Source organism: Papio anubis, chromosome X (assembly GCF_008728515.1).
Source record: "Papio anubis isolate 15944 chromosome X, Panubis1.0, whole genome shotgun sequence".
Taxonomy (NCBI): Eukaryota; Metazoa; Chordata; class Mammalia; order Primates; family Cercopithecidae; genus Papio; species Papio anubis.
Genome location: NC_044996.1, coordinates 2,556,563 through 2,576,401, shown reverse-complemented (window position 1 = coordinate 2,576,401; position 19,839 = coordinate 2,556,563). Strand labels below are relative to the sequence as shown.

The 19,839-nt window shown below is 44.5% G+C and overlaps 1 protein-coding gene across 4 annotated transcripts in view; it reads left to right on the top strand.

The window, feature by feature from the left end:
* Positions 1 to 19,839, top strand: part of NSDHL (NAD(P) dependent steroid dehydrogenase-like) — a 35,999-nt gene that overhangs the window by 9,131 nt on the left and 7,029 nt on the right. For all 4 annotated transcript variants that reach the window (XM_031660640.1, XM_031660641.1, XM_031660643.1 and 1 more), the window contains 3 exons: positions 2,826 to 2,976; positions 7,284 to 7,442; positions 16,302 to 16,448. In XM_031660640.1, the coding sequence (XP_031516500.1) occupies positions 2,869 to 2,976; positions 7,284 to 7,442; positions 16,302 to 16,448 (414 nt within the window). In that variant the 5' untranslated portion in view covers positions 2,826 to 2,868. The remainder of the gene's footprint in view (positions 1 to 2,825; positions 2,977 to 7,283; positions 7,443 to 16,301; positions 16,449 to 19,839) is intronic.

Sequence of the window (19,839 nt, the reverse complement as noted above, 5' to 3'; positions counted from 1 at the left end):
GAAGAATCAATGGGAGACTCGTTCTTCATTTTTTCCAGCTTCTGGTGGCTCCAGGTGTTCCTTGGCTTGTAGCCACATCACTCTAACCTCTGCCTCCATCTTCATATGGCCTCCTCCTCTTCTCCCTGCCTTTCCCTTCTGTATGTCTCTTGTAAGAACACTTGTCATTGGATTTAGGGCCCACCAGGCCTCCAAGGACCTCTATTGGCCCATTCTTTTCCTACTTTTCATACAAAACTTAAGGCTACAGGAGCAGTTTAACTTACTCTTTGGTTCAAGAAGAACTGAATGAAGTGTTTGGTGTTCGTCATCGTGCTATTCATTGAATGAGGCCAAAGAGGAAATAATTCTTTCCACCCAAGTTTGCTTGCGAGTCCCAATCTGTCTTATTCTTTCTTTACACCCCTGCCCCATGCTGCCGCTGTACACATACTTTACAAAACAAGTCCTTGGTTGTTGATTTGTTAGCCAGCATCTAGTTGTTGCAGCAACCCCAGGAGTTAGCCTTTAGGCAGGACCTGGGAGCCGTTTCCAGGGCAGACAGGACAGCCCCTGCCTGCCCAAACTTATACCGCATGGCAGCAGATTAGATAGGGGAGGACTAAAGTGGTGGAGAGAGTCCAAAGGCAGCCCAAGAGGAGGCATGGGCAGGGAGACTCCTGCACAGGAAGCCGTGTTACAATGATGATAAAATAAGCTGCCTTGAATGGTGCGTTGACAGGTATTTGACACAATCCTCATAATGACCTTAGAGGCCATTTACTTTACAGATGAGGAAAGGCAGACTCAGTTCTTTTAAATAACTCCCCCGAGGGCTACCTGCTGGTAAGGAATAGTAGCTGGGATTTGAACCCAGGCAGCAAGCCGACTCTGGGTTCATTCATTTATTGCCAGCTGCACTGAGGAATGGCATGATTTGTGATTTTCTCAGGCGTAGAGGGTGAGCAGAGGCTTACAAAAGCAGAACTCCACAGGGGTGGGCTTATTTAGCCTGGCTGGCCTAGTTAGCCTGTCATGCGCTGCTGTCATTGCCCCAGGCACACACCCCTCAGACCCTCTGCCAGCAGAGGTCAATAAGGCCTTGGTGGGGACCAGGCCAGATGTGGGCAGTCTCCTTGCCCCTGTAGATGCCATGTGCCTTTTCATTTGCTCACATTTCCCTGTATATCTGGGGAATCTGGATAAGAAGCCAGCAGTGGGCATTCGTGATTGTATCATCACAAAATAATAGTCATTTGCCCCACTGAAGCCCCTGCACCTTAGATGGGATATGCGTGTATGCAGTAGAGAGTAGTATGGGAGCTCTGGTGGGTGTGCCCACACACGGTATAGTCTCATGACCCCCGGCCGACATGTGAGTGCCCACTTTGTGCTGGGCACTATGCTTCATGCGCAAGTTACAGCAGTGGGCAAGGCTTTGGTGCAAGGTGCCAAAATCCTCGTTCTCTAGCTGCTTTGGTCCAGATACACATTGAGTCCCAGTGAGTTGAATATCAGCCACATGTCTTTCAAATGAACAGTTGACAGGGCCCCTACCAATGTGAAGGGGATCACGGGATAAAGGGAGGGACAAGGCAGGCACAGAGCTACAGATTGACTTCAGTGCATTCTAAAAATGGCCATGACAAGTCAAGTTTTGAAATACAGTTTCTTGATAACTTTCATTATGAGTTCAGAAAAATGTTCCCCCAAAATGGCCCCTCCAGACATTGAGGGTCCTGCATCCATTTCAAGGCCATTTTGGCCTTCTACATGCCCGTAAAATCAGTCCCCACTGGGACACATGATCATGCCCATTCATTAAAAGTGGCGAGGACTGTAAAATTCGAGGTGTGGGGTTGGATTGGAGCAATCACAGCAGGTGGAACCCCAGCGCTGCCTGCCTGCCACCTCCTCACTGAAGTGTTCTGTGAATCTAGCTTTTCATGAGCAAAGTTAGACTCTTGTCTTGTCGTGGGTTCTGCCATCTCCAGATGTTAGGGGATCCATGACTAAGTAAATTGGCAACTACCAAGAAAACATAGACACAAGACCAAATACATTGTAGTCAAGTGGCATCTTTGTGTTTGCAGTTCAGTATCATGGGTGACTAAGGAGAGGAGCACCTTAAGGGCTGTCACTAAAGCCATACTCCTCTGTTTGGTAACATTGTTGGACTTTGTTGCTACCGTCTCCCTGCTGTGAACTGCTGGGTGCCCACCATACTCTGACCATTTCCCAAGGGTTTCTGATGGCCCTAGATACTCTTAAGTTCCTCCACACATCGTCGGGGTAGCTTTAACTTAGCCAAGCAGGAGAACTCCGTCTCCTATTGCACTCCACTCATCCCCTGTCCCAGCATCCCATATCCTGAGCTCCTAGACATAAGCCCTTGCGCCCATTTCATTGATGGGAAAACTGAGCTGCAGCAAAGGGAAGTGACTGGAGCAGATCCATACAGTTCACGATAGGCCCAGACCAGGACTCCCTAGGTGTGGGCACTGCCACACCCTAATGAGCACCACAGGAGAAATTGAGGCTGACTGAAGCATGGGAGAGCCATGGAAAAAGCTACAATGCCCAAGACATTTTTTATGTTGTAACTGATAAGTGAGCTGATTTAACTGGCCTCCTGTGCTGCCTCTAATCCAACAGTATGGTGAGTCGTGGGCCCAGTCATGCCTACATCCCAGAAACATTAGCCTGGTGTCTCATCGAACAGCTGTAGCTATGGTTCAGCTATTTGTAAAAACATTAACGGGGGATGGCATCTGCCCAAAACACTAACAGCTAAAGATGTTTTGACTTAGGCAACATTAATGTCTATCTCTAACTATGTCTTTAAGAAAAGAAAGGTTGATTACAAACAGGACCATATTTTGCTTCGAAATGGAACCAGCAGTTAGCGAACCAATGAGAGACCAAGTCGCACGGACTCATTTGACAGAGGACACTCCCAAAGCGAGTGCTGACATAGAAAAGGTTAACCAGAATCAGGTAAGGAGAAAGTTGACTTGTACATGCCAACAGGCTGATACTGTTTACCTGTGGGTGAAAAATTGTATTTGTACATGCATTAATCAATGTTGGGTATTTTTTAATATAAGATATATAGCTTTATTTAAGATGTGTCAGTTACTTATTGCTGTGTAACAATATCAGAGCACAATGGTTCAAAAGAACAACCATTTCTTTGCTTATGACTGTGGTTTGGGCTGAGGCCCCCTGGAGTGTTCTTGCGTGGTCTCCCGTGGGCTCTTGCATGTAGTTGCAGTCACATGGGGACCCCTTGAAGCATATGTTGTTCCCAGGCAGCCTTGCTCACACCTTGGAGTGTTCTTGCGTGGTCTCCCGTGGGCTCTTGCATGTAGTTGCAGTCACATGGGGACCCCTTGAAGCATATGTTGTTCCCAGGCAGCCTTGCTCACACCTCTGGTAGTAACTGGTGGCTGTCAACTGGGCACCTTACTGGCCTCCAGTAGACCAGGCTGGGCTTCCTAGTGGAATGGCAGCAGCAGCCTCCTGGGGCTGGCTACAGTATTTCTTTTTTTTTTTTTGGACGGAGTCTCGGCTTCTCTGTCGCCCAGGCTGGGAGTGCAGTGGCCGGATCTCAGCTCACTGCAAGCTCCGGGCCTCCCGGTTTACGCATTCTCCTGCCTCAGCCTCCCCGATGCAGTTGGGACTACAGGCGCCTCACCACCACGCCTCGCTAATTTTTTTTTGTATTTTTAGTAGAGACGGGTTTTCACTGTTAGCCAGGATGGTCTCGATCTCCTGACCTTGTGATCCGCCCGTCTCGGCCTCCCAAAGTGCTGGGATTACAGGCTTGAGCCACCGTGCCCGGCCTAGCAGTATTTCTTAGGCCTAAGATTTAGTGTCCCAAGTCTCAGAGAGGACTTGAAGGAATTGTTGAGCCTGGTCGTTGTCAGGCTTCCTGGAGATTCTTCCCATAAGTCTGCAAAGGTTTGCTTTGATTGATTCTTAATCAGTGTTGCACTTCAAAAATGTGGCTGGGCACAGTGTCTCACACCTGTAATCCCAACACTTTGGGAGGCCGAGACAGGTGGATCACCGGAGGTCAGGAATTTGAGACCAGCCAGGCCAACATGGTGAAACCCCATCTCTACTAAAAATACAAAAAATTAGCCAGATATGGTTTCAGACACCTGTGATCCCAGCTACTTAGGAGACAGACAGGAGAATCGCTTGAACCGGGAGGTGGAGGTTGCAGTGAGCCAAGATCACACCATTGCACTCCAGCCTGGGTGACAGAGCGAGACTCTGTCTCAAAAAAAAAAAAACAAAAAAAAAAAACCAAAAAAAACAAAACAAAAAAAACAACGTAATTACACCAAGACAAAATGTGTTTATATCAAATGTTAATAGGTTCAAGATCCCTAAGAGGTTATCATTGGCCATCAAATCACCTGTTTTTGGTGTAGAGCTCAGAGTCAAGCCTCCTCTGGGCCTCTGTGGTTGAAGCCACTTGCCATCTGCAGTTCCTCATTTATGTGGGTTTTATTGCTACTTGGCAGCCAGCAAACAAATGTGGATTCCAATGGTTATAGCAAACTGCCATTTTCAGCTAGTTTCAAATTTTTGTGTCCTTCGAAATAACATTTTTTTTCTCTCATTGGTGGACTGATTTTATAAGAAGTAAAAGTTCTAAATTTAAACTACTAAAATAAAAAGAACACATTTGTCTTAACTTACGTATACATTCTGCATAAGACCTCTCTGAGAAAACGGTCCCACTGCTGACAACAAAGCAAAACAGGAAGAGTTGGAAAAACCCAATGCCCTAGACTATTCTGTTATCTCAAGATTCTATTGCAATTAGATTAGTTTGCCTAAATGGTTTTGTTTCTTTTTTTTTCTTTTTCTTTCTTTTTTTTTTTTTTTTTGAGATGGAGTCTGGCTCTGTTGCCCAGGCTGGAGTGCAGTAGCGTGATCTCAGCTCACTGCAGCCTCTGCCTCCCGGGTTCAAGCAATTCTCCCTCCTCAGCGTCCTGAGTATCTGGGACTATAGGCGCCTACCACCACACCTGGCTAATTTTTTGTATTTTCAGTAGAGACGGGGTTTCACCATGTTGGCCAGCCTGGTCTCAAACCCCTGACCTCAGGTGATCCACCTACCTCGGCCTCCCAAAGTATTGGGATTACAGGCATGAGCCACTGTGCTCAGCCCCTATTCTTAACACTGTCTCCAAGAGGTTGATCTTATAACTCACCTCAGTAACCCATTATGGAGTCTTGCTGTTTCCAGTCTTGAGTCTTACACTTAATTGTTAGTACGTGTTCATTCTTGTCCACTGTGGCAGTGAGAAGTAAAAACTGGTCATGAAAAGTTTCATGTGATCTCCTCTAATCACATAGCATTACAGGTGTGATTAAAGACATCAGCCCATCACACATTTGACTTCCCTGGGGTAAAGGCCGGTTTGATTCCCATCACTACAAGGGTCTCCACAGAACAGCCATTAGCCCACTCATCCCAAACGTTATTGATAGAACATTTCAATATCATAAAATAATCCACGTCACATTGTCCAAGAGTAGCATATTGATTAGTTACAATTAAAATCATGAAATGAAATCGCACTGGACATAACAGGAAGGTTATTTGTTTTTGAAAAGATTAGCAACCTTTTGAAACACCTGTAACTAGAGATGCCAAATGAAATAAACAAGGCAGTCTGAAATCCTTCAGGATGCTTCCGACTGTCTTTGGGCTCAGCCAGACTTTTAGTAAACTGCAGAAACCCAGGTTGGGAAACAGGCAGCTCAGAATTATTCTAAATAGCTACAGTTTGCCTGTACAGCTGACTTGCAAGGAGGGAAGAAGAAAGGGATTGTTAGAAAAGGGATTGATGTGAGTTTTGTATTTAATTTGCCTATGACTTGAGGAAATATACATCTCAGTCAAGGTGCAACTCATGTAACCTGGTATGATTACATGTGTTTAGGAATAATCAGAATAAAACCTAGAAAAAAACAGGTTGGGAAGTTAGTTTTGGGTGGTAGAAGAATGGTGAGGCCGATTTTGTTAGTAGATTGCACATGGACAAATGGAGGTAAAGTACAGTGCCAGCTCCAGGTGGGCCTGGTGGAATCCGGTATGAGTGCCATTTCAGATGAGACACCCCAACTGCGAGAGAGGTGGATCTGGAGAGGATGTCTGGCCCTGGCATCCCTTGAGTCTCTGTCATAGCTCAGTTGTGTTGATGTTTAAGAAATAAGTGAGGAGATTTGTTTGTTTTTTAAATCTAGAACATAATTTCTTTAAGATCTTTCATTTCCACAAACCCAAGTTGGATTTACTGTATATGAGCTAAGGAAATCAGAGGTTGTCATCTTAAGGAGGCCCAGATACAGTTTTAGAAAGACCCTAGGGAGGAGGGATATCACAGGTCCTCCTTACAGACACCCGTAGCCAGCTTGTCTGGTGTGCAGCAGCCACAGTTTGGCATTGACATCCTGGAGTGAGGGTATTTAAGTGCCTGCATGTGCTACTCTGTCCTTTCATTATGCCCAGTCACCAGAGTTGGAATTACCCAAGGAATCGTGCATGTTGTGGAGGCTGAGACATAAACACCACGGCTCTCCCCATTTCTTCAACTTCCTTGCAGTTCGGAGGAGGGAAAGCAGAGCCCTGGGCTCATCCATCCTCACTGCAGCCCCACCAGGAGATCCCATCAAGGCGGTCTTAGATTTCTAGGCTGAGGCAAGAAGGAGTTGGGCAATGAGCCCAGAGCCACACAGCCCAGCCCTGTTGTGGCCAAAGAGGAAAAGGGACTGACTTTGTCCTGTGAGAATGGAGACTGCTTTCTTCTTTCTGGTGTTTTCAGTGCAAGCTATCTGCTGCCAAATGGCTGCCTTTTTGTTTTGTGTTGTTTTTGTCCTTAGAGAAGCGCCCAGGCATCAGCTATTGGGAACAAGAAGGTATCACTGTTTTTTGGGGAGTTTTCTTTTTTCTTTGGTATTTTTTAGATTGTCCGGTTTTGGTCATAGGTGGTTTGATTTCCTTTCACTAAATACAAAGCATGGATCTTGTCATCAAACCCAACCAAAGTCAATCTCAGTGTCATTTGCTGTCTCTCTTCCCTCCTTACTGATCCCAGGAGAGAAGGTTGCACTAGTGATGGAACACCAGGATGATATAAAGCTTCCACGTTGGCTCAGGAAGAGTCCAAACAAACAAGTATATCTGCCATTGCAGTGGCTCATGATATGTAAGTCTGGACTCTGTATAGCTTCCAGTTCTCACTACGCTGGTCTTCCCCACCTTTCCTCTCTTTCAACAGGCCAAGAAATGCACAGTGATCGGGGGCTCTGGATTCCTGGGGCAGCATATGGTGGAGCAGTTGCTGGCTAGAGGATATGCTGTCAATGTATTTGATATCCAGCAAGGGTTTGATAATCCCCAGGTGCAATTCTTTCTGGGTGACCTCTGCAGCCGGCAGGTAATGGACCATGCAGTCTTGCTGATTTCCCACAAGCCCACGAAGGGAAACCACGATACTTCCCTTGCTCAGAGGCCAGCCAATTTGTTTGAAAAACAGTTGTTTCATTGTGAACATTTTCAAAGTTATAGGAAAGTACACCACATTCTTACTACTTAGAATGAATAACCATCATCTCTGTCACAGCTACTCAGCTCTCTCCTGGTAGCACAAAAGCAGCTATGGTCAGCACTTAAGTGAACAAATAGATGTGGCTGTGTGCCACGGAAACTTGACTTCAAAAGCCATCCATGGGCTGTATTGTTCCAACTGCAAAACAAGTGTGAGTGCTGGGCCACAGGGTCTTGATTCTTTTAATTGAGATATAATTCATGTACCACAAATTTCACATTTTAAAAGTGTGCAATTCAGTGATTTTTAGTACATCCACAAAGCTGTGCAACCGTCTCCCACGATCTAACTCCAGAATATTTTTTATTACCCCAAAATGAAATCTTGTAGCCATTCCCTCTCTTACCCTCCCAACCCTTGGCAGCCACTCATCTGCTTCCCATCTCTATGGATTGGCCTCTTCTGGACATTTCATATAAACGGAATCATGTAATATTTGTACTTTTGTGCGTAACTTTTTTCACTTTGCATGATGTTTTCAAGCTTCATCCATGTTGTACAGGTATGAATATCTTGAATTTTATTAGATGGTGCCAAATGGCTCAACAAAGCTGCTATGTCAATTTTACCTCCACATCCGCAGTGTGGCAGAAGCCCCATTGCTCCACATCCTTGCCAACACTGGGCATAACTGACTTTTTGGTGTTGCCATTCTGAGAAGTATGAAGTGGTGCTTCACTGATGTTCAGAGTCACATGTCCTCCCTGACCAAGTAACCAGCCACTCTGCCACTGGGTGATCGGCTTTCAGGCTTCCTCCTGTGTGAAATGTTTGTCTGTGTCATTTGCCCCTTTGTCTTTGGGGTTACCTTTTCATCCCTGTTGATCTAGTTGGGATGCCAATCCTGTGCCCATTGTACTTATTATGGATGGCTTCCCTCAGCCTGTCACCGGGTCCTTATTCTTGGATTTGGTGTCATTCGCCATATGGTTTTTGTTGATGAACTATTAAGGCCATTGCTTCCACTGCAAAGTTATGGTTGTTTTCTCTCCCATGCTGCTCATACCTCCAGGCCTGGAGATGGGGTAGATATCTTCCATGCTCATCATTGCTGCCTCCGAACCATTCTCCCTCATGCTGCTCTAAGCCTCTCCAGCTTTGAAGAGGGTACCCTCAGACTATGCAAACCCCGACACCCTTCCTTCCTTATGGTGGCCACCCACAGCCACCTGCTCCCCTTCCCGTGACTCCACTTCATTTCTCAGTGGTTTCAGTTCCTTTTTGGCATTATCATTGGTGAATTCAGTGTTCGTGTAGATGACCCTACCAGTGCCCTCGCCTCCCTCATCCTTGGCCTCCTCTCACCCAGTGATGTTGCCCTCCACTCCCCTGTCATCACCAGTAAGCATGTCCTCTCCTTCATCTCAGTTGCAGGCATTCTACTCTGTCGTTCTACTCCAGCTCCTCTCTGTCAAGCTCATGCCCTCTAGTGCCTCAGCTGTCCCGATTCCTTAACCCCACGCAGACATCCAGCCATGCCCACTATGGCTCAGCCTATTCGTGCCTCACTGCCTTTAGTTCCCTGGTCCACTTGTTCACTTGCATAGTCTTCACCCTCTTCCCCTTTCTCTTTTGGTTGTATGTATCCATAAAGTTTCTCCAGAGAAACAAGCAGCAGGGGGATGTGTGGAGAAGGGCAGGGAGAGAGATGGGTGGGTGAGGGAGAAAGCGAGATTGAGATTTAATTCACGGAATTGGTTTACATGATTGTGGGGGCTGACTGGGCAAGTCTGAAATTTGTAGGGCAGACCCGAAAGTCAGGCAGGAATTGACGCTGTGGTCCCACACTAGAGTTTCTTCTTACAGAAACCTCAGTTTCACTTTTAAGGTCTTTGAACTGAGTATATACTGCCTGTCCAGAGTATCAAGGGTAATCTCCTTAATTAAAGTCAGCTGGTTGTAGATGTCAACCACAGCTACAAAATACCTCTATAGAAACACCTACACTCGTGTTTAATGGAGTCACCGGGGACTAGAGCCTGGCCCAGGTGGCAAATAAATGTGGCCACCACAGTGTACTTCACATTGTAACCCCCACCCTGGTTAAATCTTGCCTTGTGCATGGCCACGGGCCTCAAGCAGACCCTTGGTACCACCGAGCACCACCATCTCCATAAACCTGCCCACGTCCATGTCTCCACTCAGCCTCCCCTGCTGTTCCCGAGGATGCCTCATCCCCACCAAAACACCCATCCTGGTGCCAGCCAGAAGCCACCTCCTCTTCCCTACCCAGTCACTGCCTCCAGGGACCTTGAGGCAGCCGTATCCGGTAGTTGAATCTCAGACCTCCTCTGACTTGACCCTTTAGCAGCATCTGATGCTTTCTTTGCTTGCCTTCTAAGACGCCACCTCACTCATTTCTCCTCCTGCCTCACTGATTGTCTGCTGATCACTGTCATTTCTAAACTTTGCAGGCTCCAGGACTTACTCTCTTTTCTTCTCCAAGTTTAGACGGTGTCCCAGTGACTCCATCCCATCTCATGGATTAATTACTGTCTAGAAGCTGATGGGCTCCCTGCTTGTTATCTCCAACCCCTAGCTCTCTCAGGCGTGTGTGTATGTGTGTATGTATGTATATGTGCCTGTATGTATGTGTATATATGTGTATATATGTATATATGTATGTGTATATGTGTGTATATGTGTGTGTTTATGTATACATATGTGTATATATGTGTGTGTATATATGTGTGTGTATGTGTGTGTGTATATGTATATATATGTATATATGTATGTGTATATATGTATATGTGTGTGTGTGTGTGTGTGTGTGTATCTCTAGCTGCCTGCTGGACATCCCTGCTTGGATACCTCATGGACACTTCAAGCTTGCTACATCCAAAATTAAGCTCCTGGTTCCCTGATGCAAGCCTCTCCCCTACCACAGCAAAACTACTTCTGCTAAGTCTTCTCCATCTCCATAAATGGCCTACTCTGCTTTTCTAGTTCCATCAACCAAAAAGCTTAGATTCATCCCTGCCTGATTCCTTTCTCTCTCATGCCCTTCATCCCATCCATCAGGAAATCTTGTTGACTCCACTCAGCATAGATCCCCAATCCAGCAACTTCTCACCCCTTCCGTTGCTGCCACCCTGGTGCAAGCCACCATCACTCTCTCACCTAGATGTTAGAGGGACTCTTAATGGATAAATCAGATCACACCACCCTCTGTACAAAAGCCTCCAGTGGCGTCCAGTCCTGTGTCGAGCAAACAAAGGCCTCTGTAATCACCCATGAGGCCCTGCACCGCACGTCCCTACTACCTCTCCGGCCCACTTCCTCCCACACCCGCCTCATGCTCTGCCCCAGGCACACTGGCCACCAGCCAAGTTTCTGCCTCAGGACCTTTGCACTTGGTGTCCTTTCTGTCAGGAATGCGCTTCCTGAACCACAGAACTTGCTCCCTAACTTCCTGTAAATCTCCAACCACCCTGTGCTAAGGAACAAGCCCCCGCTGGTCTCCCTTACTGTACTCTAGTTTCTGCATAACACCTGCCAGTACGGACATCCTCTAGATTTACTTGTTTATTTGCTTATTTGTCCTGATGAAAACATGATTGACCATGAGCGGATACAGAGCAGAGGAGATCTCTGAAATGTGTCCTCTCTACCATAGAATGTAAGCTCCACGAAAGCAGGAACTTTGTTTTTTGATCACTGCTTTGTCCCCTCAAAGGAGATGAGAATCCTTAGCAAGCTTTAACTTCTCTCCAAAAGGCTCCCCAGCTGCCATGCTGTTGTTGCTAGTATATTATTTCCAGCTTTCCTTGCGTACACATTTCAAGGGAGACCCTCCAGCATGCCATGTTGTTCTCCAGCTACACTCAGCTACTCAACTGCCAGCATGGAGAAGGGGCAAGTTGCATTTAACCAGGGTTGGAGCTTGCTAGACAAATTTAATAAAGGGAGAGGGGAACGAGGCAAAGGTGGTACAGGTGGAGCATGAAATCTAAGCTAAGTCCAAGGTGGATGTGATGTGGGTGAAAGACATGGGAGGAAAGGACTTATTTTATTTTATTTTTATTTTTTTAGACGGAGTCTTGCTCTGTTACCCAGACTGCGGCACAATTTAAGCTCACTGTAACCTCCGCCTCCCAGGTTCAAGCGATTCTCCTGCCTCAGCCTCCTTAATAGCTGGGATTACAGGTGCCCAACACTACGCCCAGCTAATTTTTGTATTTTTAGTAAAGACAGGGTTTCTCCATGTTGGCCAGGCTGGTCTTGAACTCCTGATATCAGGTGATCCACCCGCCTGGGCCTCCCAAAGTGCTGGGATTACAGGCATGAGCCACTGCGCCCGGCTGGGAAGGACTTTTAAAATGTACTTTCACCTGGGTATGGTGGTATGCACTTGTAGTCCCCCAGCTATTTGGAAGGCCAAGGTGGGAGGATCACTTGAGGCCAGGAGTTCAAGACTAGCCTGGGCAACATAACAAGACCCCCATTTCTTTTTTTAAAAAAATGTGTTTTTATAGTCAGTGGAGAGAGACAGATGTACATACATATAGATGAAGTCTATGTATATATAGTTGTATAGTTTTATATACACAGTATGTATTACATAACCCCCTTTTTTTTTTTTTTTTTTTTGAGACGGAGTCTCGCTCTGTCGCCCAGGCTAGAGTGCAGTGGCTCAATCTTGGCTCACTGCAAACTCTGCCTCCTGGGTTCAAGAAATTCTGCCTCAGCCTCCCAAATAGCTGAGATTACAGGCCCCCGCCACCACTCACGGCTAATTTTTATATTCTTAGTAGAGACAGGGTTTCACCATGTTGGCCAGGCTGGTCTTGAACTCCTCATATCAGGTGATCTGCCCGCCTTGGCCTCCCAAAGTGCTGGGATTACAGGCGTGAGCCACCATTGCCACCATGCCCGGCTCGTAACACTTTTTAAAGTCACCCCGGTCTTGTGCATCTTCTGTTGCTGACAGGAAGTCTACTCTCAAGCTGGTCGTTGTTCCTTTGTAGGTTGTCTGGCTTTCCCTCTCATGGCTTTTGGGATTTTATTTTTTATCATTTATTGTCTATAGAGAATATATCAGGGCCTGAGTTTTAGTTTTGATTTCAAATCTTACTCAACACCTGGTAGGCCTTTGCAGTCTGAAGATGAATGTCTTTTCTCATTTCTGGAAAATTCTTCAAAGATTAACTGTACCCCTCTTCTCTCTTTTCTCTCTTTCTGGAAGCCGTGCTGGACATATGGTGGTCTTTCGTTGTATTATCTGTCTCTTATCCTCTCTTTCTTGCATTCCTTCTCTTTCTCTTTTTGTATTATTTCATTGGAGATTTCCTCCTCTCCTCATCTGCTCATGGCCAATCATGTTTCACCTGTATTCCCCCTCAGATTATGTTGAAGTCAATCCTAGACATCATATCATTTTATCTGTAAATATTTCAGTATTTGTCCCTAAAAAATAAGGATTATTTTTTAAAACATTGACAGCAGTTCCTTAGTATCTAGCCAGTATTCAGATATCTCTGAATGTCTTATAAATGTTTTTATATTATTGTTTTTCCAAATAAGGAACCAAGCAAGGTCAGTACTATGGATTTGATTGAAATATATAGCTCTCTTTTAATTTACAATTCCCTTCATCTTTTTAAACTTCAGTCTATTTATTGAATAACTGATGTTTAGTAGAAACCATGTTTATGGTGCTGTAGTATTTCCCACAGTCTGGGTTTTGCTGATTACATCCCCATTGCATTTAACATGCCCTTCTGTCCTCCAGTATTTTCTGTATAGTGGTAGATCTGGGATGGCGCTGTCCATTAAGGCAGCCATTAGCCACATGCAACTGTTGGGCACTTAAAATGTGGCGAGTCAGAATTGAGAGGCACTGTAAGTGTAAAGTCCACACCAGATATCAAAAACCATGTACAGAAAAAAGGAATGTAACTATCTCATTAAAGTTAATTTCACCTTTTTCTTTTTACTTACTCCAAACTTTAAAGTCACTGTGACTTTTATTATGTTTCTACTGGGCTAAAGATTTGATCGGACTCTGGTTCAGTTTTTCCCTCTGGGGTATTATTACTTCTGATACTCCAATAGTAATAAGCATGCCTGGTGCTCAGATTTGGGTTTCTGTATACCATTTCCCATAAAAGGAACTAGGGCTTCTTGGGAAAATTTCTCATTCTAGGACCCTAGGGCAAGGGCAGTACAAAATGAGTCTGGGACATTTTCTTAGCACAAAATGAATGAGGACATGTCAAGAAGATATAAGTGCCAACTTGAAGGGCTTCCACTGGCCAAATTTGGGACATTTTGAGCATTTGAGCCTCACAAAACATAACAGTAGTGGATGACAATGCATTTTGATTTCAAAAAGAATCCATGGGCCGGGTGCAGGGCTCACGCCTGCAATCCCAGCACTTTGGGAGGCCGAGGCGGGCAGATCACCTGAGGTCAGAAGTTCGAGACCAGCCTGGCCAACACGGTGAAACCCCATCTCTACTAAAATACAAAAAATCCGGGCGTGGTGGCATACGCCCGTAATCCCACCTACTTGTGAGACTGAGGCAGGAGAATTGCTTGAGCCTGGGAGGCGGAGGTTGCAGTGAGCCGAGGTCGTACCAGTGCACTCCAGTCTTGCCGACAGAGCAAGACAATGTCTCAAAAAAAATAAAATAAAAAAGAATCCATGGGTCTATAGAAATACTGAAAAGAACAATTGGGATCAGGGAGAAGGGGGAGCTCTACAGAGGAATGCCAACTAATAACTATAAAGGCCATGAATTAAAAGGCTGGACGGCTAGACTTAGAATGTCACCTTTTTTTTTTTTTTTTTTTTTTTTCGAAACGGAGTCTCTGTCGCCCAGGCTGGAGTGCAGTGGCAAGATCTCAGCTCACTGCAAGCTCCGCCCCCCGGGTTTACGCCATTCTCCTGCCTCAGCCTCCTGAGTAGCTGGGACTACAGGCACCCACCACCATGCCCGGCTAGTTTTTTGCTGTTGTTTTTTTTTTTTTGTATTTTTTTTAGTAGAGATGGGGTTTCACCGTGTTAGCCAGGATGGTCTCGATCTCCTGACCTCGTGATCCGCCCGTCTCGGCCTCCCAAAGTGCTGGGATTACAGGCTTGAGCCACCGCGCCCGGCCAGAATGTCACCATTTTATACTCAGTATATTGATTATTGTTCCAGGCAGGGACTATCAATAAATAATGAGGTTAATTGGTAGAATTAACATGCTGCAGATTACTTATCAATGCAAGGGAAAAGGTACCTTTTCGATGGCTGGAATCTGTCAGCCATTGTCATCACCACGTGCTCCAACTTAATATCACCAAGAGTGGGACAAACTTCCACCTCCTGAGGTAATTCCCTGAGAAGGACACACCACCTCTGATGTGGTATTCTTACCAAAACCATTAAACCTGAATCTAATCTTGAGGAAACAGACTAATCCAAACTGAAGGACAGTCTATAAAATAACCAACCCGAACCCTTGAAAAATGGCAGCATTAAAATAAGACAGAAAAGATGGGAATTTGTTTCAGATTAAAAGAGATGGAAGAGACATGAGGACTAAATACTACATGTCATGCACAATTGGATCCTGGACCCCAAAAGGCTATAAAAGAGATTATTGGGACAATTGGGGGAATTTGAATACAGACTAATTATTGGATAAGAATATCATATCATGTTAAGTTTCTTGAGTGTGATCATTGTTTTATGGTTATTTAGGAGAATGCTTTTGTTCTTAGGAGATACCTGGTGAAGCGTTTAGAGGCATGATGCCTGCAACTTACTTGACTCATTTCAAGAAAAATATATGATTGTGTGTATGTAGAGAGAGGGAATTGTGGCAAAATATTAATTGGCACATGTCATAATTGTCTTTTGGTGACAAGCATGAATCATACTTAGATCCTATTAATTAAGGTTTGACAAAATGGTGACATGCTATTAGTCTTCATTTAGTAGCTCTAATCTTTATACCTTATGCAGAATAAATATTTGGTTCTTTCCCTTTATTTACCAGTTCAGAAAGAATTTTTATTCTTACTTGTGGTCAAGCTGTCCATTTTTTGCCCAGTGGGAACCTCTTCAGGTTGGCACTTGAGTGCTTTTAACATGACCCCAGTAGTATTAGCTAGCTAGCATCCTCACTCTCTGGTACAAGGTGTGCCTGGTTCATCTTGTGTATTTCCTGTCCCAGATCTGCAATCAGCCATTTCTCTCAGGAGCTCTTGTTCCTTTTAGCAGTAAATCAAACAGACCTGTTTTAAAAATCCCTTTCAGGTTGCCGTATCGTGTCTAGTTTCACAGGAAGGAATATGCCTGTTTATTGGCTATTTACTGTCTTTAATGGTGTGGAACTTTTTCATATGATTCATAATTTCTATCTGAGTTCACCTTCCTGGGGAGTTTTACCCGCTAGGTGCCTGCCCTGAACCACCCAAAAGGGTGTTGCCTCTGTGTGGATCCCACAGGCTTCTCATGCCCCAAACCCCTTTTGATTGGGGTCTAGTTAGTAGGGAGAAGGTGATTAAAGGGACAACTTGGTTTCCATCCCATGTACTTCAGTATCATTGATTCTTTTATGAGAATGTATTTCCATATTGATTATAGAATTATGAGACAAGGAACCTACAAGCCACAGGTTGGAGAGTGAAAACGTGGGAATGCCATTGACCTGTCCAAGCAGGAATGATTATTTTGTCTTTGTTTGCTTTTCCAGGATCTGTACCCAGCTCTGAAAGGTGTAAACACAGTTTTCCACTGTGCATCACCCCCAGCATCCAGTAACAACAAGGAACTCTTTTATAGAGTGAATTACTTTGGCACCAAGAATGTCATTGAAACTTGCAAAGAGGCTGGGGTTCAGGTAAGGGGAAAACGAGTGAGTGCTGTCAGGAGCGTGTGATAGCCCTTTCTAAGGGTGTAAGGTCGTAGTTATTGCAGTCTCCCTGGGCCTAGGCTGGGTTGCTTCTTCAAGTGTTGGGAAGATCTTAGAAATTACCTTGGAGTCACTGGGGATCATGAAGGTCGGCTTGCCAAGGCCGATTTGAGATGTAATATTCTAACTGCACACAAATAGAACATCTGAGGACCTCAAGGCTATTAGCCTTCAGATAAAGAGCTGCAGAACTTAGACATTGCTTATATTTTTATTGTGATAAAATATATATCACATACAATTTACCATCCTAACCATTTTTAAGTGCAGAGTTCAATGGCATTAAGCATACTCACAATGTTGTACAGCCATTACCACCATCCATCTCTAAACCTTTTTGTTCTTCCCTAATAAAAACTCTATACCCATTAAACAGCAACTCCCCAATCTCCCTTCCCCACCCAACCCCTGGCAACCACCCTTCTACTTTCTGTCTCTGTGGGTTTGACAACTATAGGGACCTCACAGAAGTGGACTCATAGTATTTGTCCTTTTGTGTCTGGCTTATTTCACCGAGCATGATGTCCTCAGGAGTCATCCATGTTGTAGCATGTGTTGGAATGTCCTTCCTTTTTAAGGCAGAATAATATTTCATTGTATGGATGGACCACATTTTGTTTATTCATTCAGCCGTCAATGGATATCTGTGTTGTCTTCACCTTTTGGCAATTGTAAACATTAGTGCTGTGATCACAAGCGTACAAATATCTGTTCAAGTCCCTGTTTTCAATTCTTTTGAGCATATACCCAGAAGTAGGGTTGCTAGATCATATACTAGTTCTATGTTTAACCTTTTGAGGAACCACCACATTGTTTTCCAGACCTTACTTATATTTTAAAAGAAAAGCAAACTGTGTTTACCCTTAGCCAATGAAATCTGTTATAACTCAGGCCTGAGGGGATACAAATTTCTACCCATTGAAGCTTGCTGCATTGTTACCAATCCTGGTTCTTAGAATTGTCTTTATAGGACTCCAGCCACTGGCTAAAAGAGTTCCCTGTCAGCTCAGCATCCTGTCCTTCACAGGGACGCATGCCACAGGTACTGCATAAATTAAGAGAAAAGATTGAAGCAAGCCAGGGGGTTCCTCTCCCAGCAACCTCTCCTGGCACTGTTGGCTGGTCCCCAGCATCCTCAACCAGCCCAGCAGGGTTAGAGCTGTTCTGGGCTTGAACCCTGGAAAAGATCAGTTATAACTGACCCCTAGCAGTTGACAAGATGCTTTGCCCTGCTGCAGTTATCACCTAATTAGCTCCTCCGTAGGTAACCAGAGGCTAAATGATGTCTCTTTGCCAGTAAATGGGAGAGGTGGGGTCAAAGCGGATTCTCCAAGTCCCAGACTCTGCACTCTGTAATGCTGATGTAACTGGAGCCCTGGGAGGGGCCCTGCTGCTCTTTGTTAAATGGAAGGTTCCTGGCATACAAAAAGGATTTGCGCCCCAGGTGTGGCAGCTCACACATGTAATCTCAGCGCTTTGGGAGGCCAAGGCAGGAAGATCACTTGAGCGCAGGAGTTCAAGACCAGCCTGAGCAACATAGCAATGCCCCACCTCTCCAAAAAATTTTAAAAGCCAGGTGTGGTGGTATGCACCTGTAGCCTCAACTGTTTCGGGACGCTGAGGCAGGAGGATCACTTGAGCCCAGGATTTTCAGGCTGCAGTGAGCTATGATCCCAACACTACACCCCAGCCTAGGCAACAGAGCAAGACCTTGTCTCTTAAAAATAAATAAATAAAATAAACAGGATTTGAGAATAAAACAGCACCTCTCCACTCACCACAGTATTTAAGTAACAACATTACTGGTGTGTGTAATGTGTGCCCATCCTCGATGCCATTGCTCTCCTCTTTTAGCCATGGGTAGCAGTTCTGAATTTGGATTTATTTCCATTTGCTCCATGTGTAACCAATATAAGGTATTGGATTGCATGTTATAAGATTTTATAAAATGATATCTTATTGAACAGATCCTCCTGCAACTTGCTTTTTTCTCCAATGTTATGTTTTTCTTTATTCATCTTGGCATTTGCAACTGGTTCATTTACTGAAGGGGCAGAGTGGCTTAGTATGTAAGAGTGCAGAAAGCGATTGCTGTGTTGTACTGAAGGAACATTTTCCAACACTGAGATCAAAAGATTATTTAATGTACTTTTTTCTCAAAGGTTTTAAGTGTTGCTTTCCACATTTAAGTCTTTAATCCACCAGGAATTTATGTTTGCATATGGTGTGAGATAGAGGTCTAACTTTTTTCCATGTGTATAACCAGTTCAGTGCCATTTATTGCATAATCCGTCTTTCTGCATTGCTGCACACCATCTGCAGCATGTCTTAGGTGTTTGTGTCTTACATGGGCCTGTTCCCAGGCTCTTCCCTCTGCCCCATTGATCTCCCTGTCTGCCCATGCAGAGAGGCTCTGCCTTTTTAGGATAAGTCTCAGTGTACGGTAGATAAATCACCCCCCCAACCAATTTCTTCAAACTTTACTTGGCTATTCTGAGCCCTTTGTTCTTCTACATATATTTGGCTTAACCAGTTCCTTGCTAAAGCCAGCTGAGACTGCTATTGTAATTGCATTGAACTTGTAGGTAATTTTGGAGAGAACTGACATCTTTCCCATATCGAGTGTTGCTGTCCATAAATATGGGATATTTTTCTGTTTATCTTGCTCTTTAATGTCTTCAATAGAGTTTTATACTTTACTTTGTAAAGATTTTGCATATCTCGTTAAATTTATTTGTATGTACTTCATTTTTTGTTATTTAATAACTTTATATTACATTTCCAATTACTGCTAATATATGACTAGTTAATTTTTGTATATTGATTTTTAATTCAGCAACTTTGCCGAACTCTAATATTTTCTACATATTTGCCTGTTTTCTGTGTAGATTTTTCTCTCATCTGCAAGTGATGGAAGTTCAGTTTCTTTTCAAATCATTATAAATTCTTGTTTATCTTACTCTACCACTCTGGCTAGAGCTTCCCATACAATGTTGAATAAGAGTGGGAACGATATGATTCATGCTAATGGTGTCCGGTGTTGGATGAACTGCTCTTAACCAGCAGGCTGGATGCTGGGGACCCTCATAAGAGAGCATCTTCCTTTAGAATAGCATTTCTTAAGAGGTCGTGTGGTGTGTGTATTCCTATGTGTGTTCACATGGCCAGGTCACTATCAGAATAGCCAGTGATCTTTTTCAAAGAGACATCTTCCTAGAAGTTTGTGGGCTGCCCTTCACTTACAGAGAGTCACTGTCATAGTGAGGTACCATGAATGAAAGTCTGTTCTATCTCTCAGGTGTGATGGGATAGAAAAAAA